This window comes from Blennius ocellaris (assembly GCF_963422515.1).
Source record: "Blennius ocellaris genome assembly, chromosome: 15".
In the NCBI taxonomy this organism is placed as follows: Eukaryota; Metazoa; Chordata; class Actinopteri; order Blenniiformes; family Blenniidae; genus Blennius; species Blennius ocellaris.
In genome coordinates, this window is record NC_137664.1 from 18,156,307 (window position 1) to 18,170,486 (window position 14,180).

Consider the following 14,180-nt stretch of genomic DNA (forward strand, 5'->3'; position numbering starts at 1 on the left):
CTCCTCAGTTCACTCAGGCACAGCCTGTGTTTCTGTGCTGCAGCTCTAATGAGGGGAGAAGAATTTGCACATAAAGAGACAGTGTTCCCTGAAAGGACACTGTTAAGTGATATTTCTACTCTTTAATCATAACTGGTTGATGTGTAATTGGCTTTTTAAAACATTTAATTTGTTCTGTTTTCAGTTATTCCCACCCTGGCAAAGACAGAACAGTACTTATACAGTAATGCGCCTCTTTTTCTTTTTTTCTTTTTTTTGGGGGGGGTTTATGAAAAAGCTTTGGATTATGAATTTTGTTGTTAAATATACTTTATCTCCTTTTTTTCTTTTAACAGATTTCCTGGAGTCAAACCTTCCAACGAAGCTAAAAAAAAATGAAAAACCCAAATCCATCAATGACCGCCGTTCAAAACACGAGTACTTGCTGCTTTTACTAAGCTTCTCCTGGACTAAATATGACAAACTGTGGCGGCGTTACTCTTTCAAACTGTGACATGCTGCCAAGCGGCCACGTGATCCGTGGAGTGTTGGCAAAAGCGGCTCTGCGAATTAACTGGGAGAGCGTTTTCAGAGGGAAGCTCTCTTTATCTCCTGCGCCGGGAGGAGCGGAGCGAGGCGGAGCGGGTGAGGAGCCGTGGTAATTGAGGAACAGATGTGGCACGAGTGTCGTCAACCTGCAGGCACCATCTGACAACTTCATCCGCCCGGCGGATTACAATGGTTCCCACTGACAACGCCAGTGCCGTGCCTGCTGCAGACCTCTGTCCCAACTGCAGCTCCAGCACGCACCCCGGGGTAGACGTGGCCAAGGCCGTGGTCCTGGGGGTGGTGCTGCTGGTGTTCGTGGTGTTCGGGGTCCTGGGGAATATTCTCGTCATCCTGTCCGTGATGGTCCACCACCACTGGCGTTCCGTCACGCATTACTTCATCGCCAACTTGGCGGCGGCGGACCTGCTGCTCAGCTCAGCCGTCCTGCCCTTCTCGGCCACCTCGGAGGCCCTCGGGCGGTGGGTGTTCGGACGGTCCTTCTGCAGCGTCTGGGCGGCGCTGGACGTCCTCTGCTGCACCGCCTCCATCCTCAGCCTGTGCGTGATCTCCATCGACCGCTATCTGGCTGTCAGCTACCCTCTCAGGTACCCTGCCATAGCCACGGGGAGGCGAGGCCTGACGGCGGTGGCCGCCCTGTGGGGCGTGTCGGCAGCCATTTCGGTGGGGCCTCTGTTTGGCTGGAAGGAGCCCGACCCAGAAGACGAAACGGTGTGCCGCATCACAGAGGAACCGGGGTACGCCTTGTTCTCAGCATTAGGTTCTTTCTATATCCCGCTGGCCGTCATCCTGTCCATGTACTGCCGTGTGTATATGGTGGCAAAGAGGGGGACCAAAAACCTCCGAGAGGGCGGGAAGAGCGAAGGCGTGGAGATGGACGGGGTGATTCTGAGGATACACAAAGGAAGCAACGTTCAGACGGAGAAACAGAACGAAGTCGCCGAGACCCCAAGACCGAAACGTCCTTCTTTCAACCTGGCGAAGCTACTGAAGTTTTCCAGAGAGGAGAAGGCGGCCAAGACTCTCGGCATTGTAGTCGGGTGCTTCGTTCTCTGCTGGCTCCCTTTTTTTCTGGTTTTACCCATTGGTAGGTACCTCACCACCATAAAAACACTTGTTTTGGACAAAGTAACAGTCTTTATGTTTGTCTATATTTCAAGTAGGGACTCTTTTTTAAAAAAAATTCAGAGGGATTTTTTAAAGCAATTGCATTGAAAGACAACTAAAAGACCTCAATGTTTGCATGTGGGCAATAGAAGTTAATACCATGATTCCACAAAATGAAGTTGCTTTTATCTGTATGAACAATACAGTAGTGGTATTACATTATCAAACACAGGAAATGGAAGAAGAAGAAAAAATGAAGGAAATTGCATCCACTTGAATCTGTTGGAAATTATAAGTAAGCTTTATTTTTAGGCAGGACTTTAAGAATACATACATGCTACTTGTTCATCTTGTTCCTCCATAATTGCACAGATGTAGGTTTTTCCAAATCTTTGGGTCATACAATACGTATAACTTCATGAACTGTTGGAAATGTCTGTCAATGTTTATATCTACCAGAGAAAAAAAACCCACCGGTGCTTTATGCAAGCCTCTTGGGCCCTGTTTACCCCGCGTCTTCAAGTGAAAACCTTTGTTGCATATTGGGTTTACGTTTACAGGACAACAGTGGTTGGAGCCGCTCAAAATGCATCTTCTTCTCTTAGATGATGTTCAAAAGTTTAAGCAGGTGTAATAGATGCTCTTTATTTATTTTGCAGGGAAGTCTGGGAATTTCTCATTGGCTCCTAAAAACATTTCTGTAGCATAAGAGAGTAACTCCAAGCCTATTTTAAGAAATATATTCTCAATAGGAGGCCTAAAAACCAAAAGTATGGCACAGAGCCTCGATCTCAACGTAACCAAGTCAGTATGGGAGAACATGAGAAGGCAGAAGTCAGCTCACATTCACTGAAGATCTGCAGCGAGTCCTCTAACAGGCTGGGAACAGACTCCATGCAGAGATTTAAAAAAAACCTAAACTTCCTGCAAAATGTACCTAGAAGAATTGATGTCTTTGTAAAGGCAAAGGGTGGTCAAACCACATACTGATTTCTCTTCTGTTCATTCTCTGACAGTCTGTTTTGAAGGCATTTTGGCTTTCCACGATTTTTCACACCTGCCTCCAACTTTTGCAAAGAACTTTATTCTTTAGGCATTTTTAACGAGCCATAAAACTTGGCAAATAATGAATTGCAGATAACTAATTTAGTAAATACTAATCTGACGGTGGAGATTGAGAACGGTTCACGTAAGTGTCAAGTATCTTCAGCAAATGGTTTAAAATAGATGAAACAAGGGTGTTGAGCCCACCTCAGGAAGATACAAGGCCACGATTATAGTCGGAACATTTCATATTATAGACATTAAATCTGACAACAATCCAAGATGGTCGGTTGAGACTGCATTGAAACTTCACACATTATCGCCGAGTGTGTTATACCTGCTATGGAGTGACTGCATCTTTTAATTAGCGGTTGGTTTCCCTCCAGGCTCAGCAAATCCACAACTCAATAGCGGGAGCAACCCAAAGCAGTGTCTCTGACTATTTGACCATTTGTGTCAAGATCTTTGTTTGGCTCCGCCCATGAAGACCTGGAGCAAGATTCACATTGAAATCCCTTCGAGGAAAAGCAGAGATGTTTTTGTTCTCTTTTCTCACGCAGACATATCGTGCAGAATTCAACCTTCTCCCAGATCTTAAATAAAATGTCATCACCTAAAACGCCCTGAAATCACATCCGGCTCCAAAGAGAGAGACAACACACACAGCAGCGTCACATCTGCTGTTAAACACACACACACACGCACGCACGCACGCACGCACGCACGCACGCACGCACGCACGCACGCACGCACGCACACACACACACACACACACACATACACACACACACACACACACACACACACTGCTCTGGGTCTTTAAAGGTTATAAAGTTGTGTAATTTCAGGATGCGATCAAGAAATGTTTTATTTGTGGCCTTGATGTAATGACTCTGTAGACAAAAACAAGTTTGCAAAAGGATATAAAACATTCTGTTTTAAAGGCTAGATTCTTAAAATGATTCATCTTTTGCCTAAATGTTGACAATTATATTATAATTGAGTCATAATTTCTCACTTTTCCTCCAGAGGTCTTCTCTGAATGGGAAAAAAAGCAAAACCTGATGAAAAGTAATCAGAAAGAAGATGGAATAGAAACAAACCAATTTAGGCTCATTTCGCTGCGGCAGTCATTTATCGGACGGTTCAGAACAGAGGCACATGCCCACCAAGCCTCATATATTCATCATTATCCATAATAGATTCCCTGAACATTTCGTCAGACCTTGTCTGAAGATGGTGATAACGGAGATGATATCAACGATAGTCGAGAGGACAAAAACTCTCCTTTGTGAAGTCTAATCTACAATCTTAATTGCTTCCGAAAAAAACTCCTGTGGCTGAGCGAAGTGTCTGTCGGAGTGGTCCGGTCTGTGCTTAACAGTAATAGTCTGTCAGCAGTTCCCTCCCAGGTCACACACTCTGAGATTGATGCTGAAGCATCTACATGGTTACACACTGCGGGAGCAGAAGAGTCGCAGTGAGAATAAAGGTGTGGATGAAAGACTTCGTTTGGACAGATGTTGTACGTCTTATCGTCTTTGAGGTGTGTGCTTTCGTAACTGGCTTACGTTTACAGGCCTGGAGAGTAGTCCCAATGGAAACAAAGGGCAGGCTGGAAGCTGTTGTCTCTCCTAAGCTGATTAGCCAGCTCTTTTAATGCAAGGATTACCACCGCACAATGATTCGACCAAAATGCAAGAGTACGTCATTTAAAGAGCCCGTGAAATGAAAAAAATAAATGTTTAAATCTTGTGCCGAGCCGCTAATTGATCAACAATCTCTTGATCTGTGTTGCATAATTATCTGAACATTATTGGAGTATTTGTTCTTAAAACGATTCTTTCTTGTCCCGTGAAAAAGCTTGAATTGAAGCACTCAAGAATGTTTCCTGATTCTGCATCCAATAGAAATGTTGGGTTCTTAGCCTGGCCCCCTCCATCATGCATATGTATATTAGCCAGTATATCCTCTGCACCGCCGTGGGCTTCAGATTTGTGCTTTATAACACTTTCACGCACGATTGCCTGCTAAGGATTTCAGTCAAATGTGGAACACGTCTGTTCGAGCATCATTTTATGGGGTCTTCATGTCCGCCACCTGTATGAAATGTATGATTTGACTTCACTCTGTTGTCAAGGAGACATGTTATCATTGTTTTTAAAGTAATTTGTTCATTCATCCATGTATGTTCCATACCTGCTTTATCCAGATTAGTGGGGCAGGGGGTCATCGCACACATTCACTTTCTCATATTGAAGTGTCGTCATGCGTGAGATCAGTAGCTGCCTCCTGCCTGTCCTTCAATGTACTTATCCTTCTATCTCAATAATGTCATTGGGCAAAATTACAAAGAAACATTGAAGCATCCACTCTGTCTTCAGGCCCCAATTACACAATGGTTCAAGTGAAAAGTTTTCCATTTTCACTTGAAAAGATTGTTGTCTAAACGAGGCTTAAAAGTTGTCGCTGACCTGTCAAAAGAAGATATCTGTTTCGACTTCTTGTGCTTCTGATTAATTTAATCATCTCCATCTAATAAGTTTGGTTCAAAACACAACCTTCAGATTATAATACATGCTTCTCGTTATTTTTAATGACTCACAAGTCAGACATTAATATTTTATGTAGATTCTACGACAGCAAAGATTGAAAATTCAAAGATTTCACACAAGTTAGTGATGTGAGAGAATTAAATTTGCTTTTATTTTGGGAGTTTGATATTAACTGTCGAATCAATTTAAAAGAGTAGTAATTTATGAACTTGCAATTACCCACAAAATCACTAACAAATGCAAAGAGATTAACTTTTAGGCCCCGTTAATGAAGTGAAAAGGCAAGGTTGTTACATTTTTGCTCCAGAAACATTTTGCATTTACATGGAAATGTTTTGAAAAACATGTCCACTTACGGGAAACAGTAAACACTATATGTGATGCAGTTGTTGTTTTTGTGATTAAACCACACACGTTTGGAGAGAACAATATCATTAACAATGGTTAGTAAATGGAAATTTGTATGGACAGACGAGCAGGTTGGATCGCTCTTCCAACCCCCAAAACACAACAAAAGTTTTCTGTTTGCACTTGACTTGCCCCTTGTGTAGAAATTTGGCTTATCGAAACGAGCTTGCTCTTTTGGATCCGTTCCCATTTAAAGAGCTACTCAAAAGGCGGACTAAATCTCATTTCTACAATTACTGATTTTTTAGGAGAAGTTAATGCATCACTTCTTTTTTTTTAGCCCTGTTTTTAATGAAACATGTAGATCAACTCACCTTGAAATTTTTCCAATGTTAATAGTTTTACAATGGCAGCAGACACTATGTTTTAACAGCACACAATATACAAATGTATAAAGGCCCCATTTAACACACATGCTACATCTGGTAAATATGGCACTGTCTCATGTATGAAAATGTCCAATTTATTGCTTTCAAATCTCGTTCTCAGCAGATATGTTCATACTCAAGTATTGGTAATTAAATCAAATCAGTACTTAAAATCATTGCACTTGTGTGGTTTAGTTTGCTGCACCTGTGACCTTTGTCTCCCTTGGTCAGCGGTGTGAAGCACAATTTAGTTCAGGGGCCACAAACAATCAAATGTATCTTCAGTGAGTCAGACCAGTAAAATAGTGCAATACTATATTACTACCCAGAATTAATTCACCCTCAACAAAAAGTCAATGATGAACTAATGCTAATTATTGTAATTATGTTAATGAAACGTGCCTGCTGAAAACTTCAGTGAAATGTCAAAAGAAAACTTCTCCTATCGTTGATGCATTAGGCATGTTTCTAAAAACTCTCCCTGACAGCATGGCTTTGAGGCAGTTTGCTCGCAATGAAGTAGCTAACTTTCATGGCAGAATCACTGAAATCTTAGCTCAGGTCAAGGTGTTCTGCTACTCTTCAGAAATGTGTTCAGAAAATCAATCTTTTCGATGAAATTTCTACAATTTTCTTGGTGGTTTGGCCTCAAGCCCTCATGTTATGTTAAGCCTCTATTGCCTCAACTGTAAATGTTGTCTAAAAAAATATGTGCTGTTTCTTCAGTGAAAGGTCTGCTGGGAAATAATGTCTGTTAATCGATAACGTGTTTGACAGAAACACTGAGAAGGGCTTCGGTTGTTTTGCGCTGAGTCATTGCAAATTCAATATTTGGGGTCGTGTGAACCGTTGACCTGACAAAACAGGCAATTTTATGGGATTCCCAGTCGGGTTATGAGACAGTAAAGGGAAGGTTTTACGACCTGACATTTTAGACTCGGATCTTCATGTGCAGATTGTGTTTGGATCGGCATCATCAGTGCACAGAGCAGAAAGAAAAGATCCTCTTGGGTCAGATCAGTCTCACGTTGCTAATCTGGTTGTAGTCAAAGAGATGAGTACACAAGATCAGCATGTTGGGAAATGACAGTTCACAGTTCAAAGTGTCTCAAGGTTGCCTCAAGCGTTGCTTATGAAGCTTTTTCAATGTATAAATAATGTTTGCATCTTTAAAATATTATTTTGAAATAAACTCCAATATTAATTAATAATGTTTTTTCAATCTGTGTTCAAAACCCTTTTCCCACTCAAGCCTTTGTTTTGTGAACAAATAAAGCAAGAACAGACTCAAGAATTGGGTCCAAAAATGTCAGATCAAGGGCTTTGAATCAATCCATTCCTGTGAATATTTAAACAAATTATAAAGTTTTAAAGAACTTTGGAGAAATCTAATCAGCCTTGTTCCTGTAGGTTCCAGACTGCACGAAGCCTCCTACTCGTCACATCACTGTCACAATCAGATTAAGAGGCTTAATATGAGATAATATAACACTTTACTCATCCCACATGGAGAAATTCAGTAGACAGCCACAAACAACAAAACAAGGAAAACTACTCACGGTGGTTTCACCTCCTTAGCATCAGATCAGAAAGAAACAAAGTTAAACTTGAAAAAGATCAAAGCTGTTACAATAAGCTGTTTCTCACATGACGTATACTTTAGGGTCCTTCAGTCCAAACTGTTGGTGAGAAGCTCAAATCAAACATTTGTGGCCAAATCACCATTATTATTTATGTGACTGAAATAGTTTTGCTATTTTTACATTCAAAACCACTTTTGAACTCTATTTATAGCTTTCACTTTGGGTAATGACTAATTATCTTCTAATTCAACTTTTACACTTCACTAATTAAAAACAAGTTTATTCTCCTGTGATTTCCATTTTCACATAAGAATTTTCTGTGAATTGAATTATAGTCATTGGTTGTGTAGCTATATCAGCCATTTAATAATGCATCAACAAAGAATCAAATTAGGGATGCACCGATACCAGTATAAGGTCCGATACTGATACGGAGTACTCATTCTTGTGAAAGCCTCCCAATACAACTCAGCGAGTATTACATGACGTCACACGTCAGCAACATCATCCACAAGGACGCAACAGAGGACGAGCAATGTCCGTGGTGTCAAGATTCTTTAATATAAATGAGAATGACAGACTGTAAATTCTGTCTGTAAAAACAATAACAATAGCAACTTAATCACCAGAGACATTTGGACCAGCAGTCGATACGACGTCGCTCAATGATTTAACTGCTCAGTGGATCCAGGATTACAGCTATGCTACATGCTAGAGAGTGTCAGGGTTCTCAAGCCAGCGATGTTCCACGGTAAATATGATTAACGTATGACTGATTCACTCATTGACACTGAGCTGGAGCGTAGGTCTGCAGTCTACAGTACACATGACGCATTGTGTAGATACTACGCACTGCATTATGTGTACTGTAGACGCAGTAGTATACTGGAGCCCTCAAGGCAACGTGTATCCTTTGTATATGGAGTATGAATTAGGCAATTAATTTAATTTATGGCATTTCGTAAGTACTGGTATCAGTACTTGGTATCGGCAAGTAGCTAAAGGCGAGTACCCATCTTTTAAAAAGCCGATGCATCCCAAACAACAACCACTTGGTCCACTCCGTCTGACGCAGACCTACTTATGTTACAAGACTTTGCTCCTGACTGAAATATCAATGCTGGCTTTTATGCTGCCAGGTCTAAAAATATAAACAGAGGCTTTCATATGTCAGCCTGACAGGAGCCCCAGAGGGAGTGAGCACTGTCGCTGTGTAACTATTGTGATCCAGAAGCTGTCGAGGCCTGAATCATTTGTATAATGTTTCTTGATAATATGTTTATGCATCATGAACACAACACCGGCCAGGACCTTTCGGCTCCCCCGCTGTGTCTTGACTCTACTCTGCCTCTCTTCACTGAAGGGACAACAACAAATTCAATTACGAGCAGCCAAATAGAACAAATAAAATGCCGCATTGTAGCCGAATGGGCTTCTACTGTGAAATGAAATGGAATGCTCCCTCCTATGAAAGCTATTATAGATAACAAGCATGAGGCTTAATGGACTGCAATGCCAGGAGGCATTCTCAGTCACCCTGTAGCCTCCTGAGGCAGCCTGTCATGGGAGGATATGCATTTCAATTGAGACAGACCTTCACGGCTCACGGCGCACCACTCACTTACGCTCTGAGGCCATGATAGTCTGGGATTCCCAGACAGACGGCCTGGCAAAAACTGTTTTTCTTCCCACTTTGAATTTTCTTTGAATACAAATAGCCCGCCTTCCACCGAAGCACCTGTTGCAGCAGCAACACCGTTGCATGTTGCAGTAGCCCAGAGAAAATGGCAATTAAGCTCATTAATGTTATCGCTGCAGTTCATTAGAGACATTTTATAGTGTATTGCGTAGCTATAGAAGCAATTAAACTCCGATTTACGCTAGAAGGCCAGACCTCTGCCTGGATCTTAACGGCTTTTTATTACCTTGTTGTTTACAGACATGTGCACCACGCTACAGATTTGACAAACATTTGGTGGAACCGCACCAAATGAACATTTATGGAGCACTCAGTGCTCAAGCGCAGTAATCGTTCTATGCTCTTCGTGGTGCATGTACACATCTGTATACATCTGTATTGATTTCCCATCTCTCAAAGTACAAAGCGCACCAATCCTGAACAACACAGCTCTTCGATACATAATAGAGATGGATGGCTGCAAAGAAAGTAGTGCACCATTCCCATGATTAGCGTTCGATCTAAAAAAAACAAAAAAAAAACAAGTTTCTCTCAAAAGAATCTTGCCTGGCAGATGTTGTCATTGTGAGTGTGTGTGAGACCAAGGGTGAACATGACTCACAGTGGTAAAAATGCACTATATAAGTGAAGTCCATTTATGATTTCTTCTGTTATTATATAATTTCCCCCAGTTGTTTCAAGGTTTTATGAAAATTGTTCTTTTTCTAGGACATTTTTTGTCTGGTAATGACCACTTTAAGGATAAAAGCACGAGTTCCGTGCAGTCCTGCAGAATACAATGCTATTCATGATTGTTACTTTGCATGTTCATATGCATCACTGTGATTTAGATTTTTGGCAGCCCTGAGAAGTCGAAGGGAACAAAATTGAATTGTGAAGACGACCGTGGGAGTGGCACCAAGCTGATTAAAACTGTTATCCTTCCTCAGGCCAAAAGAATGGATGTGAACAGTGAAACATTACACCCACATGGGATCGCTGAAAGCATCAATACAAAACCATGGGTATTAAAGCCCTTTTTGCTGTTAAAAGAACATATCCAATCCTCTGTTCATTACATGCAATATTATAGTCGGCTGTGCTTTTTTTTGGCCCATTGCTGTTCTTCACTCTGCATTGTCCCTGCGTATCCTTGAATCTGCTGACCAGCAGAATGGAAACTGCAAGCAGCTAAATGTATTGCACTGGCCCTTCAGCTGGGGACCCACTCGTAAGAAACATTGGCTCACAGTGCTATTATTGGTTCGCAAATTCCACAGGGTACTTTAAAGGTGTTCTTAAAATGACCACCGCTCAGATTGAAAGACTCTGTAACCTGGAGATGCAGGAGTCTGCTTCTGCATCTGCAGGATTATTATACCCGGTTCTACAAAAGTTAATAATGAGACCCAACATCTGTGATGGAGGGTCGTATTGAGACCCCCAGAGAGAACACCCAGTCAACAAATTACTTTCAAAGCAGGGCTGTTTATTATTAAGCTTCATTTGTGCAGTCACAGGTTAGCTCACTTACTTTTACGTTGTACTCTAATTTGTGCTTCAGAGGCCTGAAATACACACTGAGGCTGCATTTAGGCGACACCCTTTTCAAGTGAAAATAGAAAACTTTCATTTTGGGTGTCCGTTGCGCTGAAAACTGATTTTTAAAAATGCTCCCAAGATAGAAGTCTCCAAAATCTCCGTGCCAACCTGGAAAAATGTAACCTTTTCAAAACGGTGTTGGTGGAAATGCTGCTTCTGTGCATGCGCGCTATGGCCGTAGCAAAAAGCTCTTTTGCACATGCACGAGTAGATTAATTTCAATATTGTGTGTTGTAGTGCAAACGTGAAACTTTTCTGAAACAAAAATGGAAATAGATGCATTTTCGCTTGAGACGTTGTCGCGTGAACGGGCCTTAAGAGTATGAACAAGTACAAGGAAAAAGGTGCTCTTTGCTCAGTTTAATTGCCGGGAGTTTATTGAGCCTTGGTAGATTTATGAGCGTGCTCAGTGGGAGCTATTGCTACCTGGGCGTGGAACTGGAGGCATTTGTGCTTAACAAGTATGGATTGGATCTTTACAGTCTAAAGTGCTACGTTTATTTTCCAGAGTACTTGTACATTTGATTGTCCAACTCCAACACGGACATGTCATAATGTCAAATGTACTGTAGTTGTTTAAGTGCAACAACAACAAAGTCATTTTAGATTGATTTTTCTTTCTTTGTATGCTTTTTCTAGGCTCAGTCTTCCCGTCCTACAAGCCCTCTGAAACCGTCTTCAAGATAACTTTCTGGCTGGGTTACCTCAACAGCTGCATCAACCCTATTATTTACCCCTGCTTCAGCCGGGAGTTTAAGAAAGCGTTCCACAACGTGCTGCGCGGCCGCTGCCTGAGAACAGGGGTACCAACCATCAAACCGCAAGGCCACGTCACAGCTCACGCCTCCAGTACGGGCCCCACACCGAATACGTCTGCTCCTTTTGTCCAGAGCCGTGAAGCTGCTTCCTCCCGGGCCGGCTCGAGGCTCCCGTCGACCTCCTCCTCATCTGTCGCCGCAGAGCAGACTCAGAGGGCACAAGTCCAGAGCAGGAGTCTGCTGAAGGTGTGCTGCTTGTCAGCGAGTCGAACTCCGCGGCTGCAGAACCCCTCGACGTCATCAGCGAAGGTCTTGCGCCTATCTCTTGGAATCAAAGGGGAAGCTGTTTGACCTGCACTTCCATGCATCTGCACCAGTACTTTCATCAGTTTCCTGTGGACGACGGCTCTGTATAAGCTTTTGCATGAGTATCTGTGTTCATCAGCGGCGCTGGAGTGCAGCTTCAGCTGATAAGAGCTCGTGTCCGGAGCCATAAGAAAATAACTTTATTGCCTCAAGGCTTCACATCAGTCTGAATGATTGGACTGTCAGACAGATTTAGATTAATAGTCTGTATTCAAAGTAATTGAATAAGGCCTCGTTTACATGACAACGTTTCAAGTTAAAATGATTCGTTTTTGTGTTTTTGTTCCAGAAAGGTTTCACACGTACACTGCAGAACATGGAGAAGGAGTCATGACACTCTGGAGTCAAACATTGTTGTTTTGGTCCATCTACTCTTGCATGTGCAGAAGAGCTGTTTACTGAGGCCGTGGTGGGAGGCGCTAGAGCAGTGTTTCAGAACAGTAGTGTTCTTTACTGTACGCCGAGCCCAGTTGTGGAGTAAACAGACACCTAAAATCCAACCAGGGTTTTGTGTTTTCACTAGAAAACATTGTCATGTAAATGGGGCCAAAAAAAGTTCTAAACAAGACATTAAGAGCCTGATTTACTAAACGTTTCCGCAAAAACAGATGCAAACTTCATATCGCCTGTGCACACACACACACACACACACACACACACACACACACACACACACACACACACACACACACACACACACACACACACACACACACACACACACACACACACACATCTCTCTCGTTCTCATTTGTATTACAGTATTCCTACAGCTTTCACTTTCCATCTTCTCCATTGATATGGTTGTCTTTTTTTGTTCAGCTTTTGAGATGCTTTATAACTTCCTGCACCAACATGTCCAAATTACATTTCATTTTGTCACCATAGGATCAAACCAACAGAGAAATAATGTTATTTCCATCACTCTGGTGTAAACCAGAGTTGGTGCATATAAAACCCTAATTTGTGAGCTTATTTGTGGTGTGCCTGCAAGTTGATCATCTGCAAAAACCTTGCAAATCAAAGGTACATCTGAGTAAATCAGGTCTTAAATGTCTAAGAGATGCCTTTTGCTTTTGGTGAATGTATAAATGCACATGCGTTTTGGAGTGGAAGGCAGAACCATCAATGCCCACTAAAGGATGAAAGAGATAATCACAATCTTATGGAAGGGACATTGTCAAAGAGCTCCGGACGCACAATTTCTTCAAACATTAGTGTTATTTCTGCAGATTGCACAAATCCCCCAAGGGCAGAACACTCAGAAGTCTTGGAAATAATTAGCATTCAGTGACGGCGCTGAGAAAGTGGAAGATGGCGTAGGAGTCTGTCTATTATAATTGTGACCTCTGTCTTAACAGCCCAAATGCGATCTGTGACAGAGAGAAAAAGTTTGAAAGCGAGGTATCAGCTCATGTTTGACTAACGAATATAAAAGGGAGAGACATTAAAGCTCAGTATGAAAAAGTACCTTCATCCGGCTCATCCTAAGCTTGCAAAGGTCAGCTTCTGTTATGGACGAATCAAGATTCAGTGTTTTACAACAGTGCTTGTGGTGCTTCCAGACAAATAAAACATTGTTGGATTTTGTTTTGCTGTTATGGTGAAAGACTGTTTATGAAAACTGATTTCCTGCCAGTGCTACAAGTTTTGGAGCTATTTCCCCTCCATGCAGGCACTGGAAAGTTGTTTGGAAAGTTGTTTGGAAGTGATGCATGAGCAGTCAAAGCAGCATCTGTCTGGTGTGCTTGTTCGTTGTTTTTGGCCACTACATGGGGCAGAAGGACCGACTCATTACCTCATTAAAATGCTTTTAACATGTGCAAACTAATGTCTGCTTAATAATCCAGCAAATACAGAGCAACATTACCATCGAATTAAAAACCTTCTGTGCACCAGATTAGCAAAAGTATGATGTGAGGCTCAGCTCCTATTTCATTGTCCACCAGATTCTTGTCTTGTATTGCAACAAAATAGCAAGAATGGAGGAAATCTCCAGGGACATTATCATTGTCATTTTTTTTTTTCAATTACAACTAGTTCTCACTTAGAAAAAAAAATCATAGAAGTCACTAATTTAAGGATCTGCAATGTGAGAGTCTACCTGAAGCCGCCGGCTCACTGAACAACGAAAAACTGTGGGATACTCAACAGCAAAATTAATT

General features: G+C 41.9%; 1 protein-coding gene across 1 annotated transcript; it reads left to right on the forward strand.

Moving 5' to 3' along the window:
- Window positions 1-540: 540 nt before the first annotated feature.
- On the forward strand, window positions 541-12,000 carry adra1ab (adrenoceptor alpha 1Ab; the record flags this gene model as incomplete). Its single annotated transcript, XM_080509584.1, has 2 exons — window positions 541-1,633; window positions 11,531-12,000. Exons 1-2 carry the CDS (start codon window positions 718-720, stop codon window positions 11,998-12,000), a joined length of 1,386 nt encoding a protein of 461 aa, XP_080365710.1. The 5' UTR covers window positions 541-717.
- Window positions 12,001-14,180: the final 2,180 nt, after the last annotated feature.